This window comes from Siniperca chuatsi, linkage group LG18 (genome assembly GCF_020085105.1).
Source record: "Siniperca chuatsi isolate FFG_IHB_CAS linkage group LG18, ASM2008510v1, whole genome shotgun sequence".
Classification (NCBI taxonomy): domain Eukaryota; kingdom Metazoa; phylum Chordata; class Actinopteri; order Centrarchiformes; family Sinipercidae; genus Siniperca; species Siniperca chuatsi.
Genome location: NC_058059.1, coordinates 11636341 through 11655519, shown reverse-complemented (window position 1 = coordinate 11655519; position 19179 = coordinate 11636341). Strand labels below are relative to the sequence as shown.

The following is a 19179-nucleotide window of genomic DNA, read 5'->3' as shown; positions in this document are numbered from 1 at the left end:
TGCCTCTAGAGGACTTTGTCACTTGAACGTAAGCATATGTTGTGTTTGAGCATTTGCGAAATGACTCGTTTTTCTTGGAACAGTCTCTTACAAATGCATGTTTTACTGTCAAGCTTTGTGTGATCCCTCATACTTTAATTATAACTTCTAGTCAAAAGAATACAATGATTTATAATACATCCTGAAGCTTCCATTTCAGGCAGCGGTAAAGGCGTAATAGATGGTATCTTGGATTGAATATTTTATTCAGAATAAGTTTGATATAGTAGTTTCAGTGAAGTGCTGGACCAAGCACATAAAAAATATACAGTATATATTCAACACTGTAATGCACCGTTAAAGTTTTGGTATATGTTTGTGTGTAATGTGATTATTCCAACTTTTCATGAGTTTAACAGAAGGGTACTTTCACTTACACTCTCTGGCTTGTGTTGGGGCTGTTTCAACTTGTTTGGCAGAGTTTGGAAAATAACATTTCACAGTCTGGGGTAGGATCATTTCTCTCCTATTGTGATGGAGGAGTATAGAAAAGAGAGGGATAAAAGGAAGGATAGAAACACAAAACAGAAGAAGGAGTTAGTGGTTGGAGGGGGGACAGTGGGGTGGTGATGTGTGAAGTTTGAGAGACAGAGAGGACGGGCAGAAAATGTGAAGGAAAGATTTATATATTAAGTAAAAGATGTAGACAGATGTAAACAGAAGGAAATGTGAAAAAAGAGAGAGAGGGAGATCTGCATTGTGGCCCAAAGCTGAATGCCGCCTTTATGAGCAATAGTTAAAAGGACACTGAGGCGTGAGTCCCTGTAACCATAGCAACTTCCTAGGAGCCCTGTGACGGACGGATAATAGAGTGAGAGAGGAGTTCCTTTTCTCTTCTTCACCCCTCCCTCCTTTCCTCCCTCTCACTTGTTCTCACTTCCACTCCTCTCTTGGGCAGTTTGTTGGATCCTTGCATCTTTTACGGGATTTTCCTTGACTCAACTGGCCTGTTTTTTGCCTTTTATGTGTGCACTGAAGTTTGAATCGCAGCCCAGCGAGGGCTGCTCCAGACAACTGTTGCCATAATTGCTTGTTGTTATCTTTCTGAGTCACTTTTATGGACTCTCAGAACTATTTGAGGACTTTATTTTTGTGCATCCAGAAGGCTGTTTTGCGTTGGCACAGAGAGAAATGTGCTCCAAAGGCACTGTCTCAGCCCGTGATTCCTTTGTCTACATTTCAGAGGCTGTGCTGTCAAACCATGGTGCTGCCCCCGAGACCATTCGCCCTGAGAATATGCAATGCTTAACAGTAAGTATAATCAAACCTTTTTTACTTTGTGTGTGTGCATGTAAAGCTTAAACATGCTTATATCCTTGGGTTTTTCTGCTCTGCGTAGTGTGGAGTGGAATGGAGGTGTGTACATACAGTAAATATTCATTAACTCTATCGCTGTAATTGTTTGTTAGAAGTTTTTGTGAGTATTTCTCTGTACAGGTGCATACATCTTTGATTGTTGGTAGTTTGCGTGTTCCCTTATGTGTTTTAATTTATGCATGTGCTTTCACAATGAACGGATAGGCCTGTATTTAGTTGACCCGTGACATTGTACCATGTCAAACAAACTCATCATGCATAAAAATGTCTTCAGTAAGATATTTACTGCATGAATTCCATGTTACACATTTTCAGCAACCATAGCAACTAACTGAATCATGCATGTCATCTCTTGAAAGAGAATATTAGTCAAAAAGCTCACGTGGAGCAGAATGATGGTTTGTAATGAGAAAGGGGGAAAAGAAAACTGTGTAGTTGGATATGAAGTCAGTTTTTCTTATCTGTTCATGGACATCACACAGGACACTTCCTGTGTCCTCTCATCCTTTACATCTTATGGCTTCTCAGTTTTGTCTTAATATTTCAAGTTTGATGTCTCTGTAAAGTCCATTTTCTCAATTTCCACATTGTTGACTGTATGGTAGCCATGAATTAATTAAAAATCAATGAGGAAGACCACTTAAACTGTTTACAGAGACACTGAAGAATGACTGATGATACCCATTTTACACCTGGGAATAGGAAACAGTGATTATTTAAGTCAATATTTGCTTGACAACAGTAGCAATACTGACAGCAGGAACAGAAACGTATTTATATGTAAAGACATCACTGGTCACCTGTATTAAAGTATGGTTTGGGGCCCATAATGGACCCACAAATGGCAAAAGTAAATGTTATTTTTATCTTTTGCGGATTTTCCTGATTTTCTTGGGAGGGGTGAAGACAACCATGTGCTACCTTCTTGACATATAGTTTTGCCAGCAGCTTCTTTGCTCTAGCCAGTGTGTTCCCCTCCCAGTGTTGAGCTTCACTGGGAAGGTGGTATCATTTAAGAGGTTCACGCTATCTAGCCAGTTCCATTATCCAAACCATAAATTCATTCAAAACTATTTATTTTAACAGCCAGGCTGCAACCTACAATACATGCACCATAGCTTGTAAAACAAGCTAGTATAGAAAAGGTCCATCAGGAAAAAGTGCATGTGCTAACATCATTCTGCAGGCTAGTTAGCTAGTAAGCTGTAGCTATTTGTAAAGCTTAATGGGTTTTTTATGCGAATTGGTGTTATCCCTCTTCAGCTATCATTAGACTGTTTGTTCCTTAGGTTAGCTATAGATCATGATGCGAACAATCATGTCACTGTCCCACTGCCAGCTCAGCTGTCAGTCAAAGACAATGCAAGGGCCTGTCCCCCCCCCCCAAGGCTTGAAAGCTAAAGGTAAAGATGTCTAAAGCCTTTTTTCCTTCTCAACAATAAAATTATGTGAACAATACATTTGAAAAAAACTTTTACTGTTTCATTATTTTTTGACCAAAGATAGGGATGTGTTTTTAAACTTTGGCTGGACAAAGGAAACTTTAAACAAACTAGATAATTTCCCCTCTTCTCACAGTGTTTAAGAGCAATACATATATCATGTTAAACTACTGGAGTTGAGCCCAGTGTGCTAGTTGTACTTTGATTAAAATTAAGATTTCCTTTGATTATTGTGTGCAAACATGAAGAAATCAACATTTAAATAGATAACATTGGCTTCTTTTCTTATAGATATCAACTGATTTTGGAAGTGGTGTACTTGCTTAAATGCAAAGTGGCACTACCACAATGTTGTTAATATCATACAGAGAAACAAACATATAGATACTCACATTGCTCATATTACTGTTGGCAGAGGAGTGCCTCTGTCTTTATTCCTTGAGTCATTTGACCCTTCCTCCAAAGTCACGCCAGAGATAGGACTGCCTTGTTGGCTATGAATGCTGCATCTTTCTGCATGCTTTTGTTCAAACTACAGCCTTGGGGGAAGATTTATTCCTCCGTGGCTTACTAATCTTACTGGGTCCTGAGTTGGCAAATTTCCAGAGTGACTTTCATGGAAAATTGACTCTGGCTCCTCTTCCCACACGATGCCAACATGGATAATACTTTAGCAAATTCACTTTTACAGCTTATGATGCATGTGTGACAGTGGCTGTACATAAGGCATATAATATCTTCCCTTCATGGGTATTTCTGTGATGCATCACTTGTCTGTAATGCTAGGTACTTGTTATAGATGGTACTTTAGTGAAGGCACTGCAGTGTATGGAGCAGGCTCTATGAATGTGAAAAATCAAGTCGGTACACAAGCATTTGAAAAGAAGGAAGAACAGCTTTCAATTCAACTACATGCTCTCGGCTGATTTTTCTACACCATATTGTCAGAAAACAGGACAGCGCTTCAGCACAAGCAGCCTAATAAAACATACTGACAAACCATAACAGAGACAGTGGAAACCACAACTGCAGATGGCCTGGCCGGCTGCTATAGGACAATTGCCCAAGTATGCTCCAAATGTGCTCGCCACAAACAAGAAAGAATTTACAATCACACTCAGAAGTGTAGCCGTAACCTTTAACTTCCAATTATACCAACTGCTTACAGGACAAAAATCCAGCAAAACAGGTAATAGATACAATCATGGGATTAACCATATAAGCAAAGTAGGAATGTCTTGTCAGTAGTGTAATTTGTTTCACAATATCTGTTTGTTGCACTGTTGGAGTGAGTTAAATATGATATCGTGCTCTTCTTCTGTGGTGTCCTTATTTTCTAATTCACCTTTGTTTCCAACAGTGCTGCCGTTTGTAGTGAAAAGGAATGAAGTAGTCTATCCTGCAGGCTCATGCTATGCCAAGCCTGCCCCCTAAAAATTGCATTTATATGGTACTAAGTTGTTCGTAATGACAGGCAATGTAATCGTTAGCTGGATTATAGGCAACATTTTTTTTGAGTGAATGAAGCGCTACATTTATGTACCACACAGAAGTCGTAGGGTACAAAGCACAGGGCCTTCGCACTGGAGTCTGCGGTTGGCAGCCTGAGTCTTGTCTGGGCTTAGGTTCAGGCAACAAAAGCAATTTGGTTAAGGTTAGGAGAGGACCGTGGTTTCGGTTACATGTTCAGTGCACTGGAGTCTTTATTCTATATTAAACCAAGACCATGATCTTTCCCTAGCCTTAACCCAGTGCTGTCAGTGCCTAAACATAACCATAAAAAAGTTGAATAATTCTGTAGTTGCAATGAGAGAATATTGTATTGCAAGAACAAATATTTTGGCAGAAGACAAATGAAATATGTTGTCAGTAAACATTTGACTGATATATTCATTATGAACATTCTGTGACTTGTCACATCAAATGTATAGAACTTTTAGTAGTTTTAGTTTGATCTTCTGTTTAGTGGTATAGTAAAGAGGGAAAGTACTGTAATTGGTTAGTTTTTAATCACCAAACTTGTCGATTCTTGTGAAATGCTTTGTTATAATTTCATTTAAAAATGATTATTATGATTTAAACTCCTGGAGAGACTATTCAACAGATCAGTATGTCAGTGAAACATATCCGTGTTGCTTTTGAAACACTCCAGGATGTGGACTCTGTGGAAAGCAGTGGTCATATGGAGTCACTGTAGCTAAGAAGCTTGACTGGACAGGATTAGACAGAGGAGCTCACTTTACTTTCACCTTTCACACACTCTTCCTCTATCAGGTCGTACACAGACAGAAACACAAGTTAGGGATTGCTTATTTATTATTTATTTATTATTGCTTCAGTCTATCACAATCAAAATGTTTAATTTCTGTAGAATTGCAACAGAGTCATTACATCCCTTATATGGCTAGCAGAATAACAATCCTGCATACAGTATGTCAAGAGTTTGAGCAGCTTTTGAAGTCCTATGGAAGGTGAAGAGGGCAGTAATGATGTGGTGCAGCATTCAGATGGAAAAGTTTTACATCCGTATTTGTTAATGCTCCTTTCCTCTCTCCTTCCTCTCCCCTCCCTCCCCTCTCCTTCTTGTTCTCTTCCTCTTTATCTCTGGGTGAATCAGAGTAACAGATGATTGTGCGGTTTGTGTGGGACAGTCTCAGGGGAGAGTTAAGGGAGGGGGGAAAGCGCATTCACAGACTAAATTAGCGGAGAATGGAAAACCTTTTAGATTTTCTCTTCTTTTCTGTACTCGTTTTCTGTTGCCTTGTCCTTGCTCCCTTCCAGACCACTGCGTATTTCCTCCTCCTCCTCCTCCTCCTCCTCCTCCTCCTCCTCCTCCCTTTTCCCTCTCTTTTCTTCCTCTGTCACCCCATGGCCATCACCTCCACTATACAAAGAGCTCTGTGGTATCATTAACTGTCCACTCTTTACCTACTCAAACATTTTTCAGTGTTTGATGATGGCCTTACACATGAATAATTTCAGTGATTTACACAGAGCTCATTGAAGGCTTTGGACACTTAAGATGTTGGTGAAGATAATGCTTGAAGAATGGAGGAATAAGGAATGTCCCTCAGAAAACCACAAGGCTATTTCAAGAACATTTTCCTATCCAATGGCTATACTTTTACAACTTTCCCCAGCATTTTCACTTAAAATTATTTTTCTATGTGTGTCTATGTATTTAGATAATTACCACATGTTTGGGAGAAATTATACTTTAAAAAATGTCACACCAATCAAGTTCTGTTATTTTGCTTCTTCTGACTCACTGTGAGCTGAACGTCTTTTAAATTTTCAATCCAGAAAATCAGGTGTTCCAGTGGTGCCGTTATGTAGGTAGGAATTGTTGGCATTTGAGATAAATACTAGTCATAGTAAAAGGTGTGAAATGTTGTGATGTGAAATCATGTACTGCAGCTTTCATTCAGTATGGTATTTAGAGAAACTCTAAAAAAACAAAAAAAACCTCTAGTGTTATGCCTTTTTGACAGAATTAAATGACTTTGTTCTTAAATCTGTCATTGTGTGTGTTATCTTGATTTATAGGCATTTACAGCATACAGTAGGTTCACTTTACCTGTTAAAGTAAACACAGATATGTTGGCCTGTTAGAAAGCATCATAAAATGTTTGAATATCTCCAAAATGTGAGTATGAGAAATTTACTGTTTTCTCACTTCATAACAATGATAACCTGGACCAGAGATTAAAGACTTGACATGCAGCATAACAAGAATTCATCTCCTCAGTTGCCATGTCAGCATTTAGCAATTAAGTTTACAGGCAACCCCCCCATTATAGACTCATGTCATTGGCAGGGAGCAGAGAGTTCATGAATATTAACAATAGTTGTACCCCAGACAACGTGTCCCCGTGCATCACTTTGCTTGTCGGCTAGCATTAGCTCCTAAATCGTCTCTGTGAAAATGGGTCTGACATGTCTGTCTGAAGACAGAAGATGGGAAGGAAGGGTGAGGTGGCTGAAAAGAGGACAGAGAGGTTAGATTTTCTGGCTGGCGTCGCAGAATAAATGAAGAATGGTTAGTTTCACTGCCAGAATGTATCCCTTTGTGAGTATTTTAGGCTCAGGGCCCTGGCTGCTCCGAACTCTCATATGTTCTCTGCTCGATGCAGGATGTATGAGTGCCTATCCTTGCCCCTAGCTGTTTTTCACCGTCTTTTAATTTTAAAGAAGTTACAGCCCAAACCACATATGGTACATGGGATGCACATAGCTATAGTTGCATAGTGTTTATCACATTGTATGGACTGCTGTGGCTCAGGTGAGAGAGTGAGTTGCCCATTAATCTCTTGTCCACGTCATGTCATTGAGCAAGACCCTCAACCCCAAATTGCTCCAGATGGCCAGCACCTTGCATCGCAGCTTCGCCACCATCAATGTGTATGCATGGGTGAATGAGAGCCTTTAGAAAGACTTTTGTCCTGTTCAGGTTGAACATTTCTAACGGCATGGCTCTATAGATGGCAGTGTTGTCAGTTGGTCGGTCCAACACTTTGGTCCAGACTGAAAAATCTTAACTATTGGATGGTTTGCCATGAATTTTTTCCACAGATGTTCATTGTCACCACAGGATGAATCCTAATGACTTTGATAATCCCCTGACTTTTCTTTAAGCACCACTATGAGGTAGAAATGTGTGGTTCGGAGTGAAATGTCTTCACAACTATTGGATGTATTGGCATGAAATTTTATATAGACATTCATGTCCCCTCTTGATGAATCAAAATCACTTTGGTGACTTTTCATCTACTGTAGCGCCATCTTAAGTTCAAATTTTTTATTTGTCCAATACTTGGGTTTAAGACCAAATACCTGCAAAACTAATGACATTCCCATCAGCCTCAACTATAGTTTGTGTTTAGTGCCAATTAGCAAACGTTAGCATGCTAACATGCTAAACTAAGATGAACATTGTAAATATATTTGCTAATGTTTAGCAGATGTTAGCATTGTCTTTGTGAGCATTTTATCATGCTGACGTTAGCACTTAGCTCAAAGCATTACTGTGCCTAAATGATCCTCTAGCATGTAGATTTTTAGTCTTGTAGATTTATTTTATTTCACTTTTATCATTTTTATTCACATTTGAATTTTATCTCTATATCTTGACAGTGCATTAGACTCCCACTGTTTTACTGTTTATGTATCTACTCCCTTGTTAGTCTTGGTTGGTTTGTCAATGACCTGTAAAGTACTTTAAAGTGCACTAACCTGTGCATTTCAAAGTTTAATTGATTTTGTTCATAGATCTATAATTAAGTCTAACTTAATTTGTAAGAGGCCTAGAAGCCTAGCCTAAGTGGTCTAAGGTTGAAGCCATGGGGCTGCTCTGTTAGGTTTGTAGTCATCTCACTGTCTCATATTATGCACAGTGTCACCTTCAAAATGTAGTGTAGTTATGAATCCATATGCCGAGCTTCCAAAGTTTGGATCTTAAGGACAACCTGAGCTGTGACCCTGAACTTGGCCTTAGACCCATCTTGTGAGTTCATTGGCTTGGCAGACGCCTCCTCCTTTGATAGCTGTTTATTCAGGCCAGAAAGAGAGAGAGACAGACACAGAGGGAGAGCGACAGAGAGAGAGTGAGAGCGAGAGATCCCACACTACTAAACACCAGATTGGACTCGTCTGGCTCCCAGACAAGCTTTTCAAACTCTTCTTTCACTCCTCTCTCTAAGACATGCTTTCTTCTCTCCCTTTCTTCTCTCCCTCTAATCCGTCCTTCTGCCTATTTAGAGGTGAACAGCACAGCGTGAAAGAGAGAGAAAGTGTTTTTTGTGTGCTTGACGGGTAACCCTCGCCCTTTTGAAAAGGCAAACAGGGAAAAGCTGCCATTACGACTGGCATGAAGGGATCTTAAGACAACGGCCTTTTCTGCCACTTTATTAACATTGTAGAGACTAGTGCAGCATCGCTCCTCTTTCACCCCTCTCTTTCTCTGTCACTTCTCTGTCCATGTTTCATTCCATGAGCCAGACATCCAAACGATAAAAAGGAAAAGAGGCAAGCCTGGAATTAATGGGGTTGCTAGGGGTTAGACTGGCCACTATTTAGCCGTAATTTAACAGGCTTTTTCTTGCACTGCTGCTGAGGTGTTTGTTGTTATTTTTGTGCAGATTACCACCTCTTTCCCAGGCATACGGATATTGAAAACAAAAATAAAAGTAATGTTTGGATAACTGGAAGAGGAGGGGAGATTGTTAGAGGTCGCAGACCTGTGAATTTCCGTACTGTGTGGTGGGGGGTGACGGGGAGCAGCTGAAAGGAAAAGCAGAGGAAATATGGAAGTTCAAAACATAACAAACAGGCATAATGTCTGGACGGAGACTGGTAAGTATGGGAGCTAAGGTGGAAAGAGTCTGATGAGGTGTGAAGTCCGATTGAGGTGTGTGTGTGTGTGTGTGTGTGAGTATGTGCCCAAACAATACTGCTGTCACTCTCTTTTGTTGGGAAATGTGGTAATTAAAAGTTAGACCCAAAAGTCTTAAGCAATCAGAAAGATTTCCGTTTACAGTGCAAATATGGTCTAGAGTTTAAATCCACTGTTATAAGTTTGCAAACTCAGACCTGCCAGACCACTCTTATTAAAAATCCTGCCTTCCTCCCTCTTATTCCTACGTCTCACTTGTGCCACCTACATTAGTCACCTCTCACAGTCTCATAGTGTGGACTCAGGAAGCAAACTGGCCTTATCGAGGGCAGACACACAAAGCTGTACTGGCTGTGGGGTGGCGAGGTATGCGTAAGTATATGTGTGTGGAGGGGGGTGGCGGTGGGAGGCACTTCCTCCTATTCTTCTGCTGTTGAAGAGTTCCCATGAGCGCCCCTGCCAGGAGCTACAGTGTGGCCTGAGCAGGCCGAGCCAGCGCCAGTCTCGCCTACATGACGCCGTCACACACTCTCAAACAGCTGATCTCAGGAGCTACTGCAACTGCTGCTGTTCAGGCCACAGAGCAAGGAGCTGGACGGTCTGTTACGGGATAGAACAAATGCAAGAAGAGAAGAGAGCAAAGAAAAGTTCAAAGAAAGAAGTAAGGAACATTGAACTGGAGTTTTTAAAGGAGCCAAGAGGAAGACATGAAGCCATTGATGAAATGACAGGTACAGACTCAAAAAAACTTGCATACAGGAATGTGCATTTATGATTGGAGTCTTTATTAACAAACCTTGAATGGATAACATTGCAGTTGGAGGTCAGTGGCAGAGTGACGCCAGTTTCGCAGAAAAGACTTACCAAGAAAATTGAATCTAGACTCATTTGGGAAAAGTTGATGCGGAGTGAAGGGCAGTTTGGCTGAAAAACGACTCCAAGGACACATTTTTGTTAAACTCGACAGATTCGTGCCTATTTTACAGCAAGGTGAGACACAGTATTATTATCTAGCGCCACCTCAACTGGACTGTCACCTGGGAACCTGAAATTTTGAACACTGCAAGACTAAAGCCACCCCAGCCACTCTTTGGGCAGCTGTCACTGTTGAGATGATTCATAACACACTTAAGTCCACCCAGCCATCGGAGCACAGCCCCAGGAGCACACACTCAGCTGCACAAAGGAAGCTGTGGAGATACTCGGGCTGCAGAGGGGCTGGCCAGGTGGAAAGTCACCGTCGCAGTGTGTGTGTGCTGGCTGCGGACTTGAAAACTGGAGAAGGAGGAGGGGTAGGAGGTGGAGGTGTGATGCACACTATCCACGGGTTGTGCCACCTCTGCATCGGATGTAGACTGCCTCAGGTGTGTCTGTGTTACAGAGAGTAAGGCGGGGTGTGTGTGTGTGTGTGTGTGTGTGTGTGTGTGTGTGTGTGTGGGGGTAGTGTACAGTATCAACCTGTGATTGTGAGTGAGAGACTCGTAAAAAGGAAGAAAATTTTGAGTTACAATCTCTGATAAGTTATTTCATAATTTGCAACCATTTAGCTGTCAAACTGTCTAATACAAAAGCAGGATATAAATAATTGATGTGGAAATATCTTTGGAATTTTGATATTTTGCCATTACATAAGGGATGTGTGTTTCTTGAGAGAGGAGAATGAGCTTTCTGTCCTCTACATTATTATCCTTCACATAGTGAGAAAAGGATAGTGGGAGCTGAGGAGAGGAGTAAAATATTTGCTATGATATGAGCCGATGCCACTATCCTTACATAAACCATTTTGTGCCCATCTAAATTGCATAATAGAACAAAGAGGAAATCAAATGTGATGAAACTGAATATAATTTAATTGATTGGGATGGAACAGAATGTAAACATTTGAATAGACTTAATTTTGAAGAGACTGCAGTCGCACCTTGAGGATATTTGTAAGACTGGGCTTACATTACAGAAATACAGCATGAACCTTGAGTCGTGAGACGTGTGTGTGTGTGTGGGTGGGTGGTGTGCTGTCGTAGTCTCTGAACATACTCGTCCAGATAACATTGTCTAACCACATGCGTGTATCTTGTGTATGGTAGATTTGTTTTAGTTTATGCACACCTGTCGGCAGTTAATGTTATTTCTGCTGCAAGCAGGCAAGACCTGTACTGTAATCATCAGATGAAGACTGGCAGGATTTCTGCTCCCAGCTTCATGCAGTCATGTCTGAAAGGATGGTGTAGCACTGAAGCATGAATGTAAAAAGGGAAAAGCTTGGTCACACATGCATGAACACATACTGCACATACATGGGCTACAGGGTTTTCTTCCTTTGAGTGCATCTAAATTCATTACAATAGTTAATTATAGTTAAAATCTTACATTTTAGTCTTGTCAGTTCTTCCACAGTCCCTTTGATTTGAATTATTAATTCATCAGTAAGGCCCTGCTCATACAATTTAAATATTTAATGCACGCTGGGAACTTTTCCCATTCATTTATCTTCATTCATTTTCAGTAATATGCCTTGTGATTGATGCACTGGGAAAAAAACCCCAACTCACTTAAAAGAACATTCATACTGATTTCTTGCATTATTCCCAGGCTAGTCTCCTCTTTTCTGTTCCAGTTTGAAAATAACCCCTCTGCTTTCATTTAGAAGTGGAAAAGGGCCATGGGACTGCCTCTCCCATGCAGACCAGAGGAGTCCAAGTGGTTGGACTCAACTATGCTTACAAATTTAATTAACGCTGTAAAGGCTCTTGAGTTTGGATGAATCTGTCCAAATTAGGCAGCTCTGAGAGTTTCCTTAAAAAAGACACAATGTCTGAAACAGCATTTGATAAAAAGACATAGATGGATAGATAGATAGATGTTTCTCTCTCTCCTGTAAATTTTGAGTTACAGTCTTTGCTTTTCAATATTTTCTTTCATATATTAAATTTCAATTTGATCCATCAAAATATTCTATGACTGTTGTTTGTCTTTAATTCCAGTGAAATGTTTTTTTCATACCATCTGTTCCTCTATTTGTCTTTGTCATCTGCTCTGTCTCTGTCACTTTTCAAAGTCCCACTGCCCTCTTTTACCATTATTTATTATATTTTATTTGTTCTGTCCCTTTTTATCATCTTTTCATCTCTCTACACCTACAGTCAGTTTCTCAGTTTCTGTATATCTCATTCTTTCTCTATTTTTGCCTGTTTTTCCCCATTTTTGTCACACAGCCAGATTTGAGGATGATTTGTTTAAAATATACAGTACACACAGTAGAGAGCAACAATTTTATCAATTATAACACCGTATGCACTTTTTGCCACAGTCATGAACGAAAATGAGGAGTCATATGTGTGCCCATGTGTGTATTTAAGTGCTTCTTCAGCCTCAGAGGAAGAACGTCAACCTCCTTATCATAAAGGTTGCCCTGACATACTGTGTATCCTTTCTAATTATACAGTATATGGGTGCTGCCATGGCTGGTGTGTGTATGTAACGGCCTGTAATGCTCTCAGCGACAAGAATTATAATGACAACATCACATCGACTTTCTCATGAGACGGCTAATCAGGTTTCAGACCCATCAAAGAGGGTACATGTGTACAAAAACAGATGACAATCCGAGTTTCTTTTGTACAGCAGGTAACAAAGACAGCTGTCTTTCTCTGTAGAATGACAAATCATTTTTTCAGCAGTGTCAGTTTGGAGGAAGACTGAAACAGAGAGAAATTTGAGGGGTGGGGATGAAGGGTAGAGAAATACGGTAAAGGAATTGTGGACCCAAACAATGTGACACAGGGCACATAAAATCAGTGGACTATAAGAAACTGCAATCGTACCCGACATTTTAGGGTCATCACAAGCTTCAGGCCCCTGAATAATCACCTTATTTCTCCAAGTCGCTGCATCTTGCTCATGGGTAGACTGTAATTTAGCTGAATATACATGTAGTTTTCCTCTGCTAGAGACAGAAAGAGAGAGAGAGGGGTGGGTGGGGGTGGAATATCTGTGTGTTTTGGGCCCCTGGTTGTCAGCAGATGAGATTGGAAAGTGAGATGTTTTGGATGGAACTTTGTTAACTTTGGCACAGACTTTCGGGCACAGGTACTGAATGTTTGACGATGCAGGGTCAAAGAGAAAGCGAGACAATGGGGAAAGAGCCATCAGCGTTGTCTCTCTATCTGTATGTTCGTGTGTGTGGATCTGGTTTATTTGAGCAGATGAACAATGTGTCTCCCTGTTGTATTTTAAAATAGTGTATCGTAACGTTGAGATTGAGATCATGACAGATCAGATGATACTTAATCTGAAGTTCTTTTTTATTGATGTTTCATAATACACAGTTACATGCTGTATGTAATTGTGCTTAATCTCAGTGGGATTAACCTGAAATTAAACGTTTAAACAGTCTAGATTTACTCTTCACTGTTAGTATCAGTTATACTTAAAGAAGCAGTTGTGTACTTTAGAACTATTCTTTTCATACATACACATATGTAGCTTTTCTATTGGTCTTTTATAATACGGGTTGTGTCCGTGACAAAAAACTTTCTATATAGGTGTAATGTGTATGTTTTTGTTTGAGAGGGACTTTGTGTTTGTTTTTGCAATATGTTTTTTGTGTACCAGTTGTACACTATTACAAAGTATAGGTGTGAATAAAGAGACAATCTACTTTCGATAACTTCGGTATTAGAAATTCTTATGTGACTACTGGACTAAGAACGTCCTTCTTCTATCTCTGAGTTGTTTTTCCCACTAACTCAGTTAATTGGGAAACTGCTGTCAAGACAGTTTTAATAGGAAGTAGAAGCAGAATACAAATCTACTTAATCGTACTGTAGGAAGGAAGCTGATTATTTTGCCAGCATGCTACTTTTGGTTCCTCAGGTAGTGGGGGGGGGGTCCTATCTTCCTATCAAAAAATGACTGACTGTGTGTGTGTGTGTGTGTTGCAGGTGACCATCCTTCGAGGAAAGGATGGATATGGCTTTACCATCTGCTCGGATTCCCCTGTGAGGGTGCAGGCTGTTGATCCAGGCAAGTTTTGCATGCACATGTCTGTGTAAATGAAACTCAACTTTCCAGAGAAAGGTTGTTGTTTAAATTTTGATGTCCTTACTTTTCTGCTCTGTCTTTGGACCTAACTTGCCTAATTTTTACTTAGCATTTCTCATTGCAACTTGGAAGCGTTCTCATTTTACTTCCAACACCCAAAATCATACATCTATAAATTTAAAAGCAGCAATAAACAAAGTTACTTTAACAAAATGGATTTGATTGTAATACTGTCTGGCTATAATTGATGTTCTTCATTTTCACTCGCAGGACTGCCAACAGTAGATTTCTAATTTTTATAATATTTATGACATGAACTTTGCTTGAAACTGCACACTGTATAAAGTATATGGTGTCAAAGCAGGTGGCTGAACTGGTTCTTAAGTCAGAAATTAAATTCCCCCCCCCCCCGTATTCCAATATAAAGGCACTAGACTATGTAAACAATATGGTAATAGATGTTTTTACTGTAAAAGTTGCTTTTGTTTCACATCTATTGACATGAGTTTATCTCATGAATGCACCTTGTATCATAAAAGTTTCATGTCACCTGTGGGCGATTTATTTTTTTTATTTCACTGGTCGCAGCTTGGAGAATTAGCATTAGCTTCAACTCTGTCAGCAGGGTGTTGCAATTAATAGGGCGCGGGTCTGTCAAATGGACAACTTGGAGTCAAGCCCCCATGTTGGCAGGCGTCCATACTGCTGACATGTTTTTGAACAAGATGCTGAATCTTGAGCTGAACACATCGTTACTGTCCCTGTGGAGAGATGAGATAGAATGCAAACAGAATTTCGCCTCAGAAAACAACAAAGCATCTTAATATCAGATTCTTATTTTATTGTTTCATCTGTACAGTATTTGGCCATTCTGTACCTCCAATACTGAAAAAACAAGGTTATTACATAAAGGAGCTATAGCCCTGGATAGCATGAATGGCACCTGAGGGCGTGTAATGATCTGATCTTTTCCTGTCTCTTCACTCTGGCAGGGGGTCCAGCGGATCAGGCAGGTCTGCAGCAGTTGGACACTCTCCTGCAGCTAAATGGTCAGCCAGTGGAGCAGTGGAAATGTGTGGACTTAGCCCATGCTATCAGGTAAGGAGTCCAACACACCAGAAGATTATGGGCTGATGTGGGAATTACTGTACAATCTGATATTGTAACATCAGTGATTTATCAGGAGTCAACAACATAATCTTAGTTATACCGTTAAATGTTTGATGCCCTGTTCTTTCCTCATTTTATTTATTTGTTAGTTTTCAGTAACATAATAGATTAACATAGGTTTCCTTCTGTATTGTGATTTTATTTAATTCTTATAGATGTGCAAATACAATAATTAAAATTTCTGCAAATTTTCTATGAAGTTTCAGGACTCCTCAGTTACATAGGAAATGTTTTGAATTCTACTTGAAATACTTAAAAGAAGTCATTTTACATGTGCAGTTGATTTGCAAAATATATACATATATATATATATGTCATATATTTACATTGCTCCAGATTTTGTTGATCTTTATCTTTGTTTATCTTTATTTTCTCATTGTAGAAACAGCGCCAATGAAATCACAGTGGTGGTGTGGCGCACGGGCCCTTCAGCTAAGCCTAATTTCGAGGGCCTCATCCACCGGCCCTCCTACAAGCCCTCCACCTCAAACTATGATGCCCCCTCACCCCCTACTCGCAGGCGTGCACCAGATGTTGGCACCAGCAAAACCCCCCCAGCTGTGCCGCCTCTCCCAGCCCACCACCGTGCCACCGCCACCCGCAGGCTGCTGGTCAATGGTTCAGAAGCTGGAAATAGCAGTGGCATAGGCGTAGGGACCCCGGGGTGGGGGGCCCAGGGAGGGTCGGCCGAGGAGTTGGATGGGAAACCACGACACCTCCACCACCCTCACACCGCCACACTGAAGGGTACCAGGGTGAAGGCATCCAACGGGGACAACTATATCATCCTGGCCCCCATCAATCCTGGAAGCCAGGTACCGCAAACTGGTGGTGGGCTGCATCTTCATCATCTTCTTCGTCCTCCCCATCCTCACCACGGTCATATGGTGGCTCATCCTAGATATGTCTCCTTACCATACATCCCTGGTGCTGATAGATAGAAGGACTGTATACACAGTATGACTGCGCCATTTGGGTTACTGCCGTCTCTCTGATTTGTACTTTCAGACATGTTTTGAACACACTGCATCCACGACATACAGTTCAGTGTAATGTAAATATGGAGTAATAGACTGAAAAGCAAGAGCAGACAATAACATATAATATATTGTATGCCTGTGTTATGTGAAGCTTTGAGAGTATTTTTTTCATTACATTCTACCAACTAAGCACAGTTCATATTAGGAAACCAATGTTTCTGACATCATTTATCTTACAGATATCATATAGAATAGATAAATCATCTGTGTACCATGGATTATGCATCAGTATTTTAAAAACAAATACTTGTGGCATTTAAGAAAGAGAAAGAAATCAACAAAAATAGTGCATTAATGCGTACTTTATGAAAATTAACATATTCCAAGACTAGGCCATTGCACAATATGCAGTTTCAGTATAACATGCATGTACATGCACAGTATGACATGTATACGCCATTTTATACAGCATGTACTTATTTTTTCACCCAATGACATCATGTATGAGGTAAAAGCTTTGATCATAAAAACAAAATAAAGCAAACTCATTAAATCAAAAAGACTGAACTGAATTCCTCAGCTAACACAACTGTAACAATACAATACTAACCCATTAACCACCTCAGGGTAACAAACATGCTGAACCAAAAGATTCAACATGTGTTTGAGACACTCTTCCTGTTGCAGTGCACTCTGTCTTCCAAAACATGTCTAACAAACTAAATCCTTTTCTGTCATATGTGGAGTTGATGGTTAAGTTATATTGTCTTATTTCCTTATCTCTTTCCCCGAGTCTGACTGCTAGTAAGTCTGTCTTTAACTTAGAGCTGTGTGTGTGCGTGTGTGCCTATGTAGTGTCCATCTTCATCTGTGAGGTTCAGTAAATGGACATTGTTGCACATGGCAAAAGACAGTCCCAAACATAAGATTGATTTTAGAAAGAAGAACAGAAGTAGATTCTGAGGAATCATAGCAAAAATATTGAAAGAAAGGGTGTAGAGTGTTTTGGTTAGCCTCTGGAAAAAGATTAGAGGTTCATGCTGACATAGTGAACAAACATTCCCCTTGAAACAGCCACCACTTTTATCCCAAACAGAAAAGGCTGGGCAGGGATTTGGTGAGATGTTGTGGTGGCCATCGCAGGCTAAATATACCGAAAGCCCTGTGGAAATGGGTCATGTTGGTGACATATCACACAATACTCTAGTTCACAAACAAAGAGCTTTGAAAGCCCACACTACAGAAAATATTTATCATGATGAGCTGGCAGAAAAGCAAGCTAATGATATGTTTTTAACATTTTGTGACACCTAGTTCACCTACTGCATTAATCTGAACAACATGTGATGTCGCGGCAGCTTTCTATCTTTACTCTGTCAGTTGATTGAAATTTGTTATGACATGTAGAAACCATCACTGTCTCGCTGAGTCCTGCGCAATTCAAATGGGCTCAGCTGAGTCCCAGACACTAAATTCAATGTCATGCAAGAAACTACACATGATAATGTCCAGCTTGATCCCTAAACACAAACTCACAGCATAGCAACACAGAAAAAGAAAGTCTAGGACACAAGTATGACGAAAAAACATTTTGATTGAGTAGCATACAGTATATTCTCTAAAATGACAATTCTCCCTTATTATAATAAGGATATACAATATGTCTTATAGCATCCCTTTCCTATATCACATCATAGGAAGTTAAAATCAGAATTGTATTTCAACTATCAATATAGTATAAATTTAGTAATAAAACAATGACATACTGTATATTATATCATTGTTTTAATGTGTCTTTATTCCATTCTAGATGTAGTTTAGATGTCAGTTTTCATTGTGCTGAAACAAGCCTATTTAATATTAATGTCATTTAATATTATTCTGCTTTCAGATCTTGAGGCCTGTTTACCAAGACAACCAGGGAACATTAGGTAAGACATGTACAGTATGGCATGTTCATACTCGTACAACATTTTGTTAATTAAAGGCCACAGTGAACTCTGTTGGGTATTTTGGCTGAAAGCCTTTGTTTAAGTTGGCATTGGTGCCTTCATCATTTTGGACGCAGCCCAATGTTAATTTGATTTTTGACATCACTTTTCAGGTTATTGTTATTTTAATGAATATGATTAAATTCACTTGGCACCTTGAAGTAGTCTCAAATTAAACTGACCTAAGAAGTACAGTGAATGCAAAATACTTTTGATCCTGTTCTCCTAAATTACTTACTACAAACTTTTTCTTTGTTAGTTATCCTGAAAAAAAGAACATTCAATTATCACCGTGTGTTGTTTTTTCTGGAACCTGGCCAATATACAGTAACAGCTTAAAATATCAAATATGTATCGTCTGTCTTGGCCAGTACGCTGGAGCACTATTAGCAGGCACAAACAGAACAAAGGATTCTACTTTGGTGACAGAGTGTCACTGAAAACACTCATGTTTTTTTAGCAACACTTGTAGCTTAAAGGCAGCTGTAGCTACCCTGTGGTGAGGTCTCTGGTCATCTTATCCACGCAGGTAGAGTTAACACAATAAACAATAAGACAAGGAAATAAACTGTTCAGGCCCAGACCACCATAGATTTGCTCAAATAATGTTCACTTTAACTGCATACAAATTGGGGACACATGCATGTAGCATGCTTTGGCAGCTTTGGGAAGGAAATATTTTGACATTTTTGGAAATAGATTTATTCTCTTCTTATGAGATAGATGAGAAACTTGATACCACTCTCATATCTCTATGCTAAATATAAAGTGACAGCCAGCAGCTAGTTTGCTTTGCTTAGCATAAACCT

At 39.9% G+C, this 19179-nt stretch overlaps 1 protein-coding gene across 10 annotated transcripts in view; it reads left to right on the top strand.

Moving 5' to 3' along the window:
• The window catches only part of rgs3a (regulator of G protein signaling 3a), a 155635-nt gene that overhangs the window by 41328 nt on the left and 95128 nt on the right, over positions 1 to 19179 (top strand). For 9 of the 10 annotated variants that reach the window (XM_044173710.1, XM_044173705.1, XM_044173704.1 and 6 more), the window contains 5 exons: positions 1223 to 1290; positions 14130 to 14211; positions 15222 to 15327; positions 15782 to 16214; positions 18271 to 18310. In XM_044173710.1, the coding sequence (XP_044029645.1) occupies positions 1223 to 1290; positions 14130 to 14211; positions 15222 to 15327; positions 15782 to 16214; positions 18271 to 18310 (729 nt within the window). Of the gene's footprint in view, positions 1 to 1222; positions 1291 to 9609; positions 10554 to 14129; positions 14212 to 15221; positions 15328 to 15781; positions 16215 to 18270; positions 18311 to 19179 lie in introns of those variants that run through there. The other variant, XM_044173709.1, reaches the window with a different exon arrangement.